Source organism: Nicotiana tabacum, chromosome 19 (genome assembly GCF_000715075.1).
Source record: "Nicotiana tabacum cultivar K326 chromosome 19, ASM71507v2, whole genome shotgun sequence".
NCBI lineage: Eukaryota > Viridiplantae > Streptophyta > Magnoliopsida > Solanales > Solanaceae > Nicotiana > Nicotiana tabacum.
This window is the reverse complement of record NC_134098.1, coordinates 55,039,135-55,053,614: the sequence shown is the minus strand read 5'-3', so window position 1 is coordinate 55,053,614 and position 14,480 is coordinate 55,039,135. Positions and strand designations below refer to the sequence as shown.

The window sequence follows — 14,480 nt, the reverse complement described above, 5'->3', positions numbered from 1 at the left end:
TCCTCTTTTTCCCAAATTTTTCACTCTAAAATTTGACCAAAATTGGATAGGAATCACTTACCCCAAACACCCACGTGAGAATCTCTCCAAAAATTGCCTTCTACCGAGCTCCCACTTCAATTTTATGATATGAACTCGAAACCCTCGTTTCTAATCTTTTAAATCTGCCCAGATGCACCTTCATCGCGAATGTGACCACCCTCTCGCGTTCGCGTGGACCAATCTTCCTTCCCCTCAACTTAACTCTTTGCGAACGTGATCATAGCTTCGCGAACACAAAGCTTTGCCAACATCACCCTTCGTGAACGCGACCCCTGCCCCGCAAATGCGTAGACCAAGGACCTGGGGTCCCCAGCTACCTCACTCCTCTTCGCGAATGCGACACCACTCCCGTGTTCGTGATGCACACACAGACCACACCTTCGCGAACGCGTCCCTATCTTCGCGAATGCGAAGAAAACTCCAGCTGGCCTCTCAAATGCCTTACGCGATTGCGAGACATTTCTCGCGAACGCGATGAAGAAACGTCTGCAACAAAAATACCAGAAAATCTGCTATCTCTCCTAAGTCCAAAATGATCTGTTGACCACCCGAAATTAACCCGAGGCTCCCGGGACCTCAACCAAACATACCTACAAGTTCTAAAACACCATACGAACTTAGTTGAGCCTTCAAATCATATCAAACAACAACAAAAACACGAATCACCCTCCAATCCAAACTTAATGAACTTGAAACTTCAAATTTCTACAACTGATGCCGAAACCTATCAAACCACGTCCGATTGACCTCAAATTTTGCACACAAGTCATATTCAACATTATGAACCTACTCCAACTTCCAGAATAGAAATCCGACCCTGATATCAAAAAGTCAATCCCCCCGTCAAAATTTCCAAAAATTCGACTTATCGCCATTTTAAGCCTAAATTAGCTACAGACCTCAAATTCACAGTCCGGACACGCTCCTAAGTCCAAAATCACCCAACGGAGCTACCGGAACCGATAGAACTCTGTTTCAGAGTCGTCTTTACACAATTTCGACTACAGTCAAAATCCTAAGACTTAAGCTTTCGCTTTAGGGACTAAGTGTCCCAAAACACTCCGAAACCAAAAACAAAACCTCTCGGTAAGTCATATATGTAGAAACAGATACGGGGAAAGCAGTAAATAGGGGATCGGGGTTAATACACTCAAAATGACAGGCCGGGTCGTTACATCCTTCCCATCTTAAAATAATTGTTCGTCCTCGAATGAGCATAGAGACATACCTGAAGTGGTGAAAAGATGAGGATAACGGCTATGCATATCATGCTCGGTCTACCAAGTCGCCTCCTCGACCGGCTGGCCCCTCCACTGAACCTTCACAGAAGCAATATTCTTTGACCTTAGCTTTCTAACATACCTGTCCAAAATAGCCATTGGCTCCTCAACTAAGATAGATCCTTGTCCAACTAGACTGAGCTAAAATCCAACACGTGAGATGGATCGCCGTGATACTTCCGGAGCATAGAAACATGGAATACTGGATGAACTCCTGCTAGACTGGGAGGCAAGGCAAGCTCAAAAGCAACCTCCCCAACAAGTCGCAATACCTCAAATGGGCCAATGAACCTTGGGCTCAGCTTGCCCTTCTTCCCGAACCTCATAACGCCCTTCATAGGCAAAACCCGGAGCAAGATCCGCTCTCCAACCATGAATGCAACATCACGAACCTTCCGATCTGCATAACTCTTCTGTCTAGATTAGGTTGTGCGTAGTCTATCCTGAATCACCTTAACCTTATCCAGAGCATCCTGAACCAAGTCTTTACACAATAATCTAGTCTCTCCCGGCTCGAACCAACCCACCAGAGACCTATACCGCCTACCATACAGAGCCTCATACGGTGCCATCTGGATGCTTGACTGGTAATTGTTGTTGTAAGCAAACTCCGCTAGAGGCAAGAACTGATCCCACGAATCCCCAAACTCCATCACACACGCACGGAGCATATCTTCTAATATCTAAATAGTGTGCTCGGACTGTCCGTCCGTCTGAGGGAGAAATGTTGTGCTCAACTCCACTCGAGTACCCAACTCATGCTGCACGGCCCTCCAGAACCATGATGTAAACTGCGTACCCCGGTTAGAGATGATAGATACTGGTACGCCATGGAGCCTGATAATCTCGCTGATATACACTCGAGCCAGTTGCTCGGAAGAATAGGTGGTCATCATAGGAATGAAATGAGCTGACTTAGTCAGCCTATCCATAATCACCCAAACTCCATCAAACTCCCCTTGAGTCCGTTGAAGCCCAACAATGAAATCCGTAGTGATCCGCTCATATTTCCTCTCTGGAATCTCTAACTTCTGAAGCAACCCACCTGGTCGCTGATGCTCATACTTCACCTGCTGGCAATTTAAGCACCGAGATACATACTCCACTATGTTCTTCTTCATTTTCCTCCACCAGTAATGATGTCTCAAGTCCTAATACATCTTCGCGGCACCCAGATGAATAGAATACCGCGAACTGTGAGCCTCCTAGAGAATCAACTCTCGCAAACCATCTACATTGGGCACACATAGCCTGCCCTGCATCCTCAATGCACCATCATCCCTAATAGTGACATTATTAGCATCATCGTGCTGGACCGTGTCCTTAAAAACAAGCAGATGAGGGTCATCACACTGACGCTCCCTGATACGATCATAAAGAAAAGACCGAGAGACCACACAAGCCAATACTGGACTTGGCTCAGAAATATCCAATCTAACAAATTGGATGGCTAAGGCCTGAACATCCAATGACAATGGCCTCTCTACTGCTGGAAGATATGCTAAGCTCCCCAAACTCTCCGCCCGGCGACTCAAGGCATCGGCCACCACATTGGCCTTCCTAGGATGGTACAAAATAGTGATATCATAGTCCTTAAAAAGCTCTAACCACTTTCGCTGACGCAAGTTAATATCATTCTGTTTGAACAGATGCTGCAAACTCCGATGATCAGTGTAAATCTCACAATGGACCCCATAGAAATAGTGCCGCCAAATCTTCAAGGCGTGAACAATAGCTGCTAACTCAAGGTCATGGATAGGATAGTTCTTCTCATGAGGCTTTAACTGGCGTGAAGCATAAGCAATCACTCTACCCTCCTGCATCAGAACACACCCAATACCGATCTGCGAGGCATCACAATACACTGTGTAAGAACCAGAAGCTGATGGCAGAACTAGAACTGGAGTCGTGGTCAAAGCAGTCTTGAGCTTCTGAAAGATCTCCTCGCACTCCTTCGACCACCTGAAAGGAGCACCCTTTGGGGTCAATTTGGTCAAGGGCGATGCAATAGATGAGAAACCGTTCACAAAATGACGGTAATAGCCCGCCAACCCAAGAAAACTCCAAATTTTCGTGGTTGAGGACAGTCTGGGCCAACTCTACACCGCCTTTATCTTCTTCGGATCCACCTGAATACCCTCACTGGATACCATGTGTCCCAAGAACGCCACTGAACTGAGCCAAAACTCACACTTGGAGAACTTTGCATAAAGTTTCTCCTCCCTGAACCGCTGTAACACAATCCTCATATGTTGGGCATGCTCCTCCTGGCTACGAGAGTATACCAGGATGTCATCAATGAATACAATAACGAACGAGTCAAGAAAGGCCAAAACACACTATTCATCAGATGCATGAACACTGTTGGGCATTGGTCATGCCAAAATATATCACAAGGAACTCATAATGGCCATATCGGGTCTTGAAAGCTGTCTTAAGAATATCTGAATTTTGAATCTTCAGCTGGTGATACCCTGACCTCAAATTAATCTTGGAGAACATCCTCGCTCCCTGAAGCTGGTCAAATAGATCATCAATACGTGGCAAAGAATACTTGTTCTTGACTGTGACCTTCTTCAACTGCCTGTAATCAATGCACATCCTTATAGTACCATCCTTCTTATTTACAAATAGCACCGGTGCACCCCAAGGTGACACGCTAGGCCGAATAAACCCCTTATCAGGGAGTTCCCAAAGTTATTCCTTCAAATCCTTCAACTCCGCCGGTGCCAAACGATATGATGGAGTAGAAATGGGGTGAGTGCCCGGCACCAAATCAATACCGAAATCAATATCCCTATCGGGCGGCATGCCCGGCAGGTCTGCAGGAAACATATTTGGAAAATTTCGCACCACAGGGATAGAGTCAATAGCAGAGACCTCTGCACTAACATCCCTCACAAAAGCCAAATAGGATAGATAACCCTTCTCAACCATCCGCTGAGCCTTCAAGTATGAAATCACTCTACTGGGTACATAGTCTATAGAACCGCTCCACTCAACTCTCAGCAACCCCGGCATCGCCAACATCACAGTCTTCGCGTGACAATCTAGAACAGCATGACATGGAGACAACCAATCCATACCCAATATCACATAAATCGACCATACTAAGCAGAAAAAGATCTACTTTGGTCCCCAGACCCCCAATAGTCACCACACATGATCGATATACACGGTCCACAATAATAGTATCGCCCACCAGAGTAGATACATGAACAGATAAAACTAGAGACTCGCGGGGCATATCTAGATAATGAGCAAAATACGAGGACACATATGAATAAGTGGAACCAATGTCAAATAATACAGAGATATCTCTATGAAAAACTGAGACAATACTTGTAATCATACCATTCGAAGCAATGGCATCTAGTCTGGCAAGAAGAGCATAGAAACGGGCCTGGCCACCCCTGATCGGCCTCCCCCCTAGGGCAACCCCTAGCTGACTGAACCCCGCCCCAAGCTGGTTGGGCGGGTGGTGAAGCAGCTGGTGCTGGTGCCATCGGCCGAGAACTCTGATGTGGAGTCCCACCCAACAACCTAGGGCAATCTTTATTAATATGACCAAAATCTCTGCACTCGAAATAGTCCCTCCTCTAATGGAATTGCTGCTCCTGATGCCCCAAAGAACTACCCATAGACACCTGAGCTGACGAGACAGGGTGAGAACTTTGCGCTGGTAGTGCACTGAATGAAGACTGGCCCTGCTGATAGCTGTGTGAACCATGGCCAGATGATGCACTACGATGAACTGGGCAAGCCATCTCAGCATGTCTGAAAGGATAACCCATACCATGGTGGAACTTCCCCCAGAAGGAACACCGTTGAATCCACCCTGGCCACGAGGCCTCTTGGCCTCCCTCTCAACCCGCTTCTAGCTGCGAACCATCTCAATCTGACGAGCAATGTCGACAACCTCGTCGAAAGTAGCACCAGACACTCTCTCTCTCTAGTCATAAGCAATCGCAGCTGAACAGTGAGGCCATCTATGAACCTCCTGATCCTCTCCCTGTCTGTGGGAACCAACCAAATAGCATAACGGGCCAACTCTGAAAATCTCATCTCATACTGCGTCACGGACATATCACCCTAACGAAGCTACTCGAAATGCCTGCGTAGCTCCTCTCTGCGGGACTGTGGCACGAACTTCTCCAAGAATAGATCGGAGAACTGCTGCCATATAAGGGGTGTTGCGCCGACTGGACTACGCCTCTCATAAGCCTCCCACCAACTGAAGGCAGCCCCAGAGAACTGAAAAGTAGTGAACGAAACCCCACTGGACTCTAGAATACCTGCGGTATGGAGTATCCTTTGGCACCTATCCAAGAAGCCATGTGCATCCTCTCTCTCGGCACCGCTTAAAGATGGAGGTTGGAGTCTCCCAAACCTCTCCAATCAACGTTGCTCATCATCAGGCATGACAAGAACCACAAAGTCCTGAGCAGCTGCAACCGGCTGGGCTGGTGGTGCCCCCGGTGTCTAGAGTCTCTGTACCACCTGCTTTGGTGTGCGGACGGCGGGAGTCTGAGCACCTCCCCCGGCCTGAGAAGTGGCAGCTGCAGCTGCAGCTGTAACACAGACCACCTGAGCAAGACTAGTACAACGGTCAAAATCTGAGCTAAGGCCTCCTGAAGGCCTGGAATCATAATGGGCACGGGTGTTGCCTGAGCTGGTCCCACAGGCTTATCCACAACTGGAGCCAGCTCCTAAAATGGGGCAACTGGCGGATCTACAGGTGCTGCCCTAGCTGTGGTGCGAGCTGCACCTCTGCCCCTACCGCGGCCTCTACCGCGACCTCGACCTCTCGCGGCCCTGACTGGAGGTACTGATGGCTATCCATCCTGCCCCGTAGTACGCGTCCTCACCATCTATGAGAGAATTAGAACAACAGAAATTTAGTTACCAGAATAAAAAGATTCGCACAACAAGAATTCAAGAATGTGAAATTTCCTAAGGGTTCGGCAGCCTCTCGAAGGCAAGACTCTACTAAACCTGCTCATGACTCGTGAGACCTATGTAACCTAGGCTCTGATACCAACTTGTCACGACCCAAAACTCTAACCTGTCGTGATGGCTCCTATCTATTATACTAGGCAAGCCGACCTTTCAAAATACTTCAATATTTCATAAAAAAGATAATTCAAAGCTTTTTCATACCAAAAATATTTACAAAGACCGAAGTTGAATTCAAAATAAAATGCGGAAAGGTATCCCCAAACATCGGGGTGTCACCAAGTAATGAGCATCTAGATATTCAGTCTAATAAAAATAGGGTCTAAGTATCAATACAGGAAAGAAAGAAAACATAGAAGGAGAGACAAGGTCTGCGGACGCCGGCAGCTACTTCGTAGTCTCCGGTACTCGATCGTGCACGAACTCAACGACCTCTTTGATCAAACACACCTGGATCTGCACATGAAGTGCAGGGTGTAGCATGAGTACAACCAACTCAGCAAGTAATATAAATAAATAAGGAACTGAGAAGTAGTGACGAGCTATACAATTATAGTTCATTTTCAATCTATTATGTTAGTAGAACCTTAGGTGATGCCGAAACGAGGTATCCACATCTAGAGAAATTAGCGCTTGCCTCTTTAAGAGCATATATGAAACTAAAACCATACTTCCAATGTCACCATATATGTGTCATGACCTTGTATCCACTAAGAAATGTTATGCATAAACCCGAGCTCTCAGGTCGGCTAGCAAAATGGGCCATAGAGGTTAGCGAGTACGATATTGAAGACAAATAAGCCTTGGTCCCTGAGGTCAATAAAGAATTATTACTTTCCTAGGGGACTAGCTTGGGGGTCTAGACCCTATTCACGAATGGCACTTCCAACGTGAAAAGGTTTGGGTTGGGATCGTATTAAAACCACCCATGGGTAATATAATAAGGCAATCTATTAGAATTGTAAAATTGACTAACAATGAAGCCGAATATGAAGCTATGATTGTAGGTTTAGAACTGGCTAAAAGCCTAGGGGCTGAGGTGATCAAAGCCAAGTGTGACTCCCTCCTCGTTGTTAACCCAGTTAATGGGAGGTTCAAAGTCAAAGAAGACCGGATGTGGAGATACTTGAATAAATTACAAATGGTGTTACATCAGTTCATAAAATGGACATTACAACATGTGCCCCGAGATCAGAATAGCGAGGCCGATGCTTTGGCTAACTTAGGATCGTCAGTTGACTCCGATGAATTTAACTCCGAAGCGGTGGTGCAATTGATGAGCTCGGTGATAAAGGAAGGTTATGTCGAGGTAAACTCAACAAGTTTGACTTGGGATTGGAGAAATAAATACATAGACTACCTTCAAAAGGGGCAATTGCCTTTAGATCCAAAAGAATCAAGGGCCCTTCGAACTAAGGCTGCCAGGTTCAGCTTAGTTGAAGGGAAACTGTGCCAAAGATCATTTTTCGGACTGTTAGCAAGGTCCTTGGGTCTCGGGGAGACTGATTACATGATGAGGGAAGTCCACAAGGGTACATGCGAAAACCATTCAGGAGCGAAATTGTTGGTTTGGAAATTGATCAGGGCCTGTTATTACTGGAACGAGATGGAAAAGGATGCAAAGGAATTTGTTCAAAAATGTAATGAATGCCAAAGGCATGCCCCGATGATCTACCAACCGAGAGAGCTGCTTCACCTGGTCATTTCCCCTTGGTCATTCATGAAATGGGGAATGGACATTGTAGGTCCTTATAAGGCCCAGTACATTGAGGTCGAATACCGGTGAAATACCATTTTCCCTAGTTTACGACGCAGAGGATTTGATTCTGGTAGAAGTGGGAGAACCGAGTTTAAGGTTCTGATATTCTACGGGGACATCGAACGGCGAGGCCATGGCCACAAGTCTAAATTTACCAGACGAAAGGAGAGAAGTCGCCCTAGCCCGGTTAGCAGCTCAAAAGCAGCGAATGGGAAGATACTACAACCAAAGGGCAAACCTTTGACACTTCCAAGTCGGGGATTTGGTATTGAGGAAAGTCATATTGCATACCAAGAACCCCAATGACGGGAAGCTAGGCCTGAACTGGGAGGGACCGTACAGAGTCACCGGTATAACCGAGAAAGGCTCATACTACCTTGAGGCCGAAAATGGTGTACAGTTGCTAAAAAACTAGAATATGGCACACTTAAAGCGGTACTACTGCTAAGGTATGAATACATAAATTTCTTTAAGTTTTTTTATGCTTTGAACTAACCCATGCAGGTACTCAATCGAAGTCAACTCTAAGGATCTGAAAGCAAATATTGCACTCTTTTTCCCTTCGACCAAGTTTTTCCCAAAGTGGGTTTTACGAAAAGGTTTTTAACGAGGCAACAGTAAGCGTGCTACTCTAGTTTGAAGGCCGGTCTAATATTAGGGACTGTGGATGGCCCGTATCGGATCAATAATATTCGAGCCCTTAAAAATCAGTCTCGAGTTCTATGGGACTATCTTACCCTGAGTCAAAAATCGAAGACCTAAGTTCGGGAATTTAGAAGGCAATTCTATTCGACATTGAAAGCCAAGGTTTGAATGATAGGATTTATTTTAAAGGTCAAACGTTCAAACACACCATGCCCGTATAGCTCGTTCTCGCCATGGAGGATAGATTTTGTATCTTCAATTACTTACACTACATTTAAAGTAATAAAAAGAAATCCGCCTTCTATGTTTCATCGGATCACATTCTCACAAGCAATGTTATTGTTACATCACTCAGAATGAATATTGGGTTCAAAACCTTCTAGGCCCATGGGCTACCATTAAACGGGGGCATGAAACCCCGAAGGCAGTAAGAGTCCACGAGACCATGCCCAACCATCTAAAAGACCCCTAAGCCTATAGATCACCCCAAACCGTAATAGTAAGATCAGGAAAATCGGGCTACTAAATCCCTAAGGCACCTAGCCTATGAGATAGGGCCCAAACACAAAAGGGACATGGCCAACCTAAGATGCGAAACTTCTATCACAATGTATAAACAACTCGGAGACATCTGATTTCGTGCGTAAAAAGTAAGGTCCTTACACATTTTAAATCTACAAGAGATTACTTCTGACCCGATCAAGTCAATCGGTCTCGAATTATAGCCATGAAAAAATCCACCTTCGGCAAAGATTAGTTGTGTCCGGATAAATCATTAGAATATTTTAACAAAAACTTTGTTTTATTTGTTATCGGGTCTTTCGAAGTCAAAGCAACTCGGAGTCATTACTTAACCCAGGCCTTACATGAGCTTTGGAAGTTGAACAATTTAAGCAATGTAAAATTCTATGATAAGGCATCGATGGCATATTAAGTCCGAGACACAAGTTATATATATCATAAGTCTTAAACATAAACAAATACAGAAAAGTTAAAGGACACAACATATAGCCGAAGGAAAATTTCATATATATTTACCAAAAGGTATTTACAGAGGCACTATTAAATGGCCCCAGAGTACAAAGTGTACAATTACAAGAAAAAATAAAAATAATCTAAGGCATCTCCTACCTAGTCTTCCTCGGAGCTCAGCTCACTCTCTGAACCCTCGTTCTGGTACTTTGCCTTAGCCTCGGCTTCAAGCTTCTTGGCCTCCTCGATTTTGATTGTTAAGTCAACTCCTCGGGCTTGGATCTCCTCGAGAGTCGCTCTCTGAGATAGCCACTTCACGTATTCGGCCTTTATTATAATACAGGCTTTGGCTATCTCTACATCATTCTTGTACTGGGCCTGCAGGTCCTGGGCTTCCGAGGCCTCGTTCGAAGCCATTTCCAATCTGGATTGCAGCGCCGTGTACTCTTGGCCGAGAGTTTCACGTTATGCAACGGCCAAAGCAAGTTATGCCTGAAGCTCCTCATTCAGCTGAGACCATTTGTCGGCCTTCTCTCTCATTACTCGGAGTTGTACTTTTGTCGATGTCAGGTCTACTTTGGTGGCATCTCGTGCCAATGCTAAGTGGTCTATTTTTCCCCTCAACTCGTCAACTGAAACCTTGACCTCATCCATCTCAGACCGAAGCTGGTCGATCAAGGTTATTTTCTCTTGGACCTGCGAGGTTGTGGCATTAGTATTTGCATTTAAACTCTCGTTATTGATATCAAACACTTTTACCTTTACAACAAGAAGGGAATGGTCATGTTTTTCTTTTGAAGCCTCATTTTGGGCTTTCTCCAGCTCGGTTTGGAGGGCAGGGCAGTCAGCCATGTCCCTGAGGACTTCGTCCTTCTGCTCGCAGAGAGCTTTATATATATCTTTTTGCTGTACCTGCCCCTTGAGCTCGAATTCAAGGTGGCTCACCTTCATCCGTGATCGGTGAAAGCTTTTATGGTGAAGTACCGAGGCCTGAGACATAAAGAGAGAAAAGTCATTAAAATATTGTTAAGGCAAAAAGAACTCTTTAAAGATATGAAGAGAAGAAGGTATACCCTATTCAGCGCCTGTTGAGCCTCGTTGAAAAGGCTTGGCTTGTCTACCTCGTTCATCTTCACTTGGTCCTCTTCAGTTTCCAAGGAACAGAGATAGCTGGCCACTCTGACTGGCCCGGATAGCATGCTAGTATCCGCTAGTACTGTGAACATGATCGTCTTCTTCCCGTCAAGGTCCACACTCGGGGCGGGAAACTGCTTCTCGAGCATTGGACTCGAACTCGGCCCACCGGACCCCGGTTGCACAACCCTTTTCGGGATCTCCAGGTAGCCAAAACTGGAGTAATCCTCCAGCATGTCGACGTCCATATCCTCAAAAATTTAGTTAAGGGCCTCGTCCATGGCCCAAAATGCCTTGATCAGCTTTTTTGTGACGACCCGAGCTTCGTCTAAAATGGCCTCCATTTGAGGTAGTGACTCCGGAACCTGGATAACATTGGAATTTTCCGAGGTGGCCTCCCTCGGAATCGGAGGAGCTTCCTGTGAAGTAGTAGCTAATTGATCTTCTTTGAGCCCCCGAGCTACAGGAGACTCAGCCTTTCGAGCATCCCCTTCTTGGGGCGTCAACTCCAGGTCGACATCAATCGGCTTGTTAGTGACGAACTTCATGTCCTCGTCATCTTCAGGAAGTCCTTAAGCCAGTAAAGGGCCTTGGAATCTGGGGCTCAGGTACCGAAGGCCTTTTTGGTACTCTTCCTAACCCTAAGCATGATTATTTTCTTCTTCTTAGTCTCGGCAGGAGCGTCCGAAGAGTCAGGAGATCTTTTCTTCTTTTTCATTTTTTCCTCCTTCTTCAGAGCAGCTTTAGCAGTAAGCCGGAGTGAAATAGAGGGCTTTGTAGACGGGGTCGAGGCCACGGCCTCGATGGTTTCCTGAAGTTTAGTGGTCTTGGACAAACCCATAGAAGGAAAAGATTTGGTCAAAATAATGACAAAATAAAACGACCCAAAGGGAGATTCAACCAAAAGAAGAGGGACACTCACCATGAGAACGAGCCTCCCACTTGCCTTTGGAAAGCTTGTGCCACTCACGCTCGGGATAGGTGAGTTGTTTGCATATGCCCTTGACCGAATCCCTAAAATGAGGGACTGCATTGGGGACTCGGGCGACAGCTGCATGTCAAATGAGACGAATAATGAGAAAGAGGAGTAGATTCAAAAAGGTACTTTGACAACTTAAGAGGAAACAAACTTATGTTTTGAGTTTCACTTTTCGGGGAATGACAGGAATTAGGTCCTCGGTCCTTATCTGAACAAATCTCCTATGCCAGCCTCGGTCCCTTTCCTCGTCTATATAGGAGAAAGGAGCTTTCTTTGCCCGACGGGCAAGCTTGATTAACCCCCCTGGAAGATTTGGGGGCTTTAAAATCAGAGCAGATGGTCAACCATGAACCGAGGCTCCTCTGTGTTGTTAACCAAGTTACGGAGAAGGGTCACGATCAAAAGATGAGTGAATGTGCATGAGGCAGATTTTGTACCTTTTACAGAAGTCGAGGATCACCGTATCCACCGGATCGAACGTGAAAGGATACGTATAAATGCTTAAATATCCTTCCACGTGAGTCGTGATGTCCTCATCGTGACTGGGATCAACTATGTCTTTACCTTTCTATCTGCAATCCTCTCGGACCACTAGGAGCATCTCCTCAGTGATGGAGCAAACATACCTCCATGCCTCCTCACCTCGGGCTCCCTGTGTGGAGGCTTTTTTGATCTTGCAGTCATTATCTATAGAGCAGCCTCTGGGGATGAATCCTGTAAGGGGAGATTTTGGGTCTACTACCGAAAGTGTTGCCTCAGTGTCTGTGGTTGAGGTAGAAGTCGAAAGAGCAGTGCTTTGGGGTATGGATTTCGAAGTCGTAGCCATCTCAATCTGGAAATATGAAGTTTTGAAGATTTGGTATAAAGGTTTGAAGGTTTGGTATGAAATTTTGAAGACTTGGTATGAAGGTTTGAAAATAAGATATGAAGATGCGAAGAATAAGTTATGAAGATTTGAATAATTGATGAATAGATGAAAAACTCAAGGGTAACTCAAGAAGGTTCGAAATCAGAAAGCAAAAAAAGTGAAAAAATGAAATCTGAGCTTTTATAGGGAAGGAATAATGAATGATAGACGTTTCATATTCGGTAACTGCCGAGGATAATCAACCGGTGGTTGACGCTTGTCCAAAATCAGAGCGACGTGATTGATGGGACATTTCAGCTCGTCAACTTGCTTATGGTGTACAAAGGAAGGAACCAGGGTCAATTAGTCACTTCTCATCGTTCCTATAAATTTACTCTCCAATAAGTGAGGGGACTATCTGTGTACAGATAAAATCGGGGGTATAGTTACCCCCGATTTCCTGATGAAGAATCAAGGGGTAATGTAATTCGATACTGGCTTCGTTAAGGCCGAGTGTGCCTGTAGATCGGAGCCCGGGGTAGATGAATGATGCGTCAGGAACCGAGCATGGACAAACATGAGAAGAATCAAGCTTGAGCGTAACGAAAAATCGAGGTTAAATGGAAGACGGTTAAAGAGGACGAACGAGGAACTCAAATATCTGTCATCAATCAGATATTACGGTACGGATCTCGCCCGATATTAACTGCGGATCGTGTTTTCTTAGGAAAAAGGAAGGAAAGAATTTTTACCTTATTTAAACTTGTATTAGGGTTAAAACTTCTCTACTATATAAAGAGGAGAACTTTTTATCTTTTGGGTCGTTGTTGGCACGCATATCAAAATAATAAAATTTTCTTTTGTCTTTTAGCAGTTTTCAAGTGTTCTTCAGTTGTTTCAGATGCAACAGAGCTCCATCCCGAGGGCTCAATTGGAACCGATTTCTAGTGTTAAAACCTAACGCCAGGCTTAATTGTTTCATCGCATTTGGTTTGATTGTTTCGCTTTCTTTTAATTCAACTACTTGTTGTTCTTTGTGTAACGACCCGGCTGGTCGTTTAGAGAGAATTAACCTTGATCTCCTATTTATTTCTCCCTCTATTATATTTTGTGGTTACATGACTTGTCGGGGTGCCTGGTGTCGGGAGAGTTTCGAAGTGAAATGGGACACATAGTCCCTAAATTGGAAGTTTAAGTCGTAGGAGTTGACCGTAGTTTGACTTGTATGAAGACGACTCAGGAATGGAGTTTTAACGGTTCCACTAGCTCCGTATGATGATTTTGGTCTAAGGAGCGTGTTCGGACGTTGATTTGGAGGTCCGTAGGTCGTTTCGGCGTTAATTGGCGAAAGTTGGAAATTGGTGGAATTTTGGGAAGTTTGAGCGGGAGTGGACTTTTTAATATCGGGGTCAGATTCTGATTCCGAAAGTTGGAATAAGTCTGTAATGTCAATTATGACTTGTTTGCAAAATTTGAGGTCAATTAGACATGATTTAATAGGTTTTGGCATCGGATGTGGAAGTTAGAAGTTCAAAAGTTCATTAGGCTTGAATCAATGCGCAATTCGTGGTTTTAGCATTGTTTGATGTGATTTGAAGGCTCGACTATGTTCGTATGATATTCTAGGTCCTGTTGGGATTTTTGGTTGAGGTCCCAGGGGCCTCGGATGTGATTCGGATGGTGATCTGATCACATTTTGGACCTATGCAATTGCTGAAGCTCCCAGCTTCTAGTGTCATCACACATGTGGTGGGATAAGCCGCAGGTGCGGACTTGCGTAATCAAGCTTTCATTCATAGATGCGAAGCTGGCCTTGCCCAGTAGTGGTTGCAGAAGCGGGAAAATTATCCGCAGAAGTGCCTTCGC

The 14,480-nt window shown here is 45.2% G+C and overlaps 1 protein-coding gene across 1 annotated transcript; it reads left to right on the top strand.

The window, feature by feature from the left end:
- The first annotated feature begins 7,206 nt into the window (after positions 1-7,206).
- Positions 7,207-8,064, top strand: LOC142173489 (uncharacterized). The gene has a single exon (XM_075239087.1). The coding sequence runs from the start codon at positions 7,207-7,209 to the stop codon at positions 8,062-8,064; it is 858 nt and encodes a 285-aa protein (XP_075095188.1).
- Positions 8,065-14,480: the final 6,416 nt, after the last annotated feature.

Excerpts from the sequence above, each read along its gene's own strand:
- LOC142173489 (XM_075239087.1), top strand. The coding sequence starts at position 7,207 with ATGGGTAATATAATAAGGCAATCTATTAGAATTGTAAAATTGACTAAC.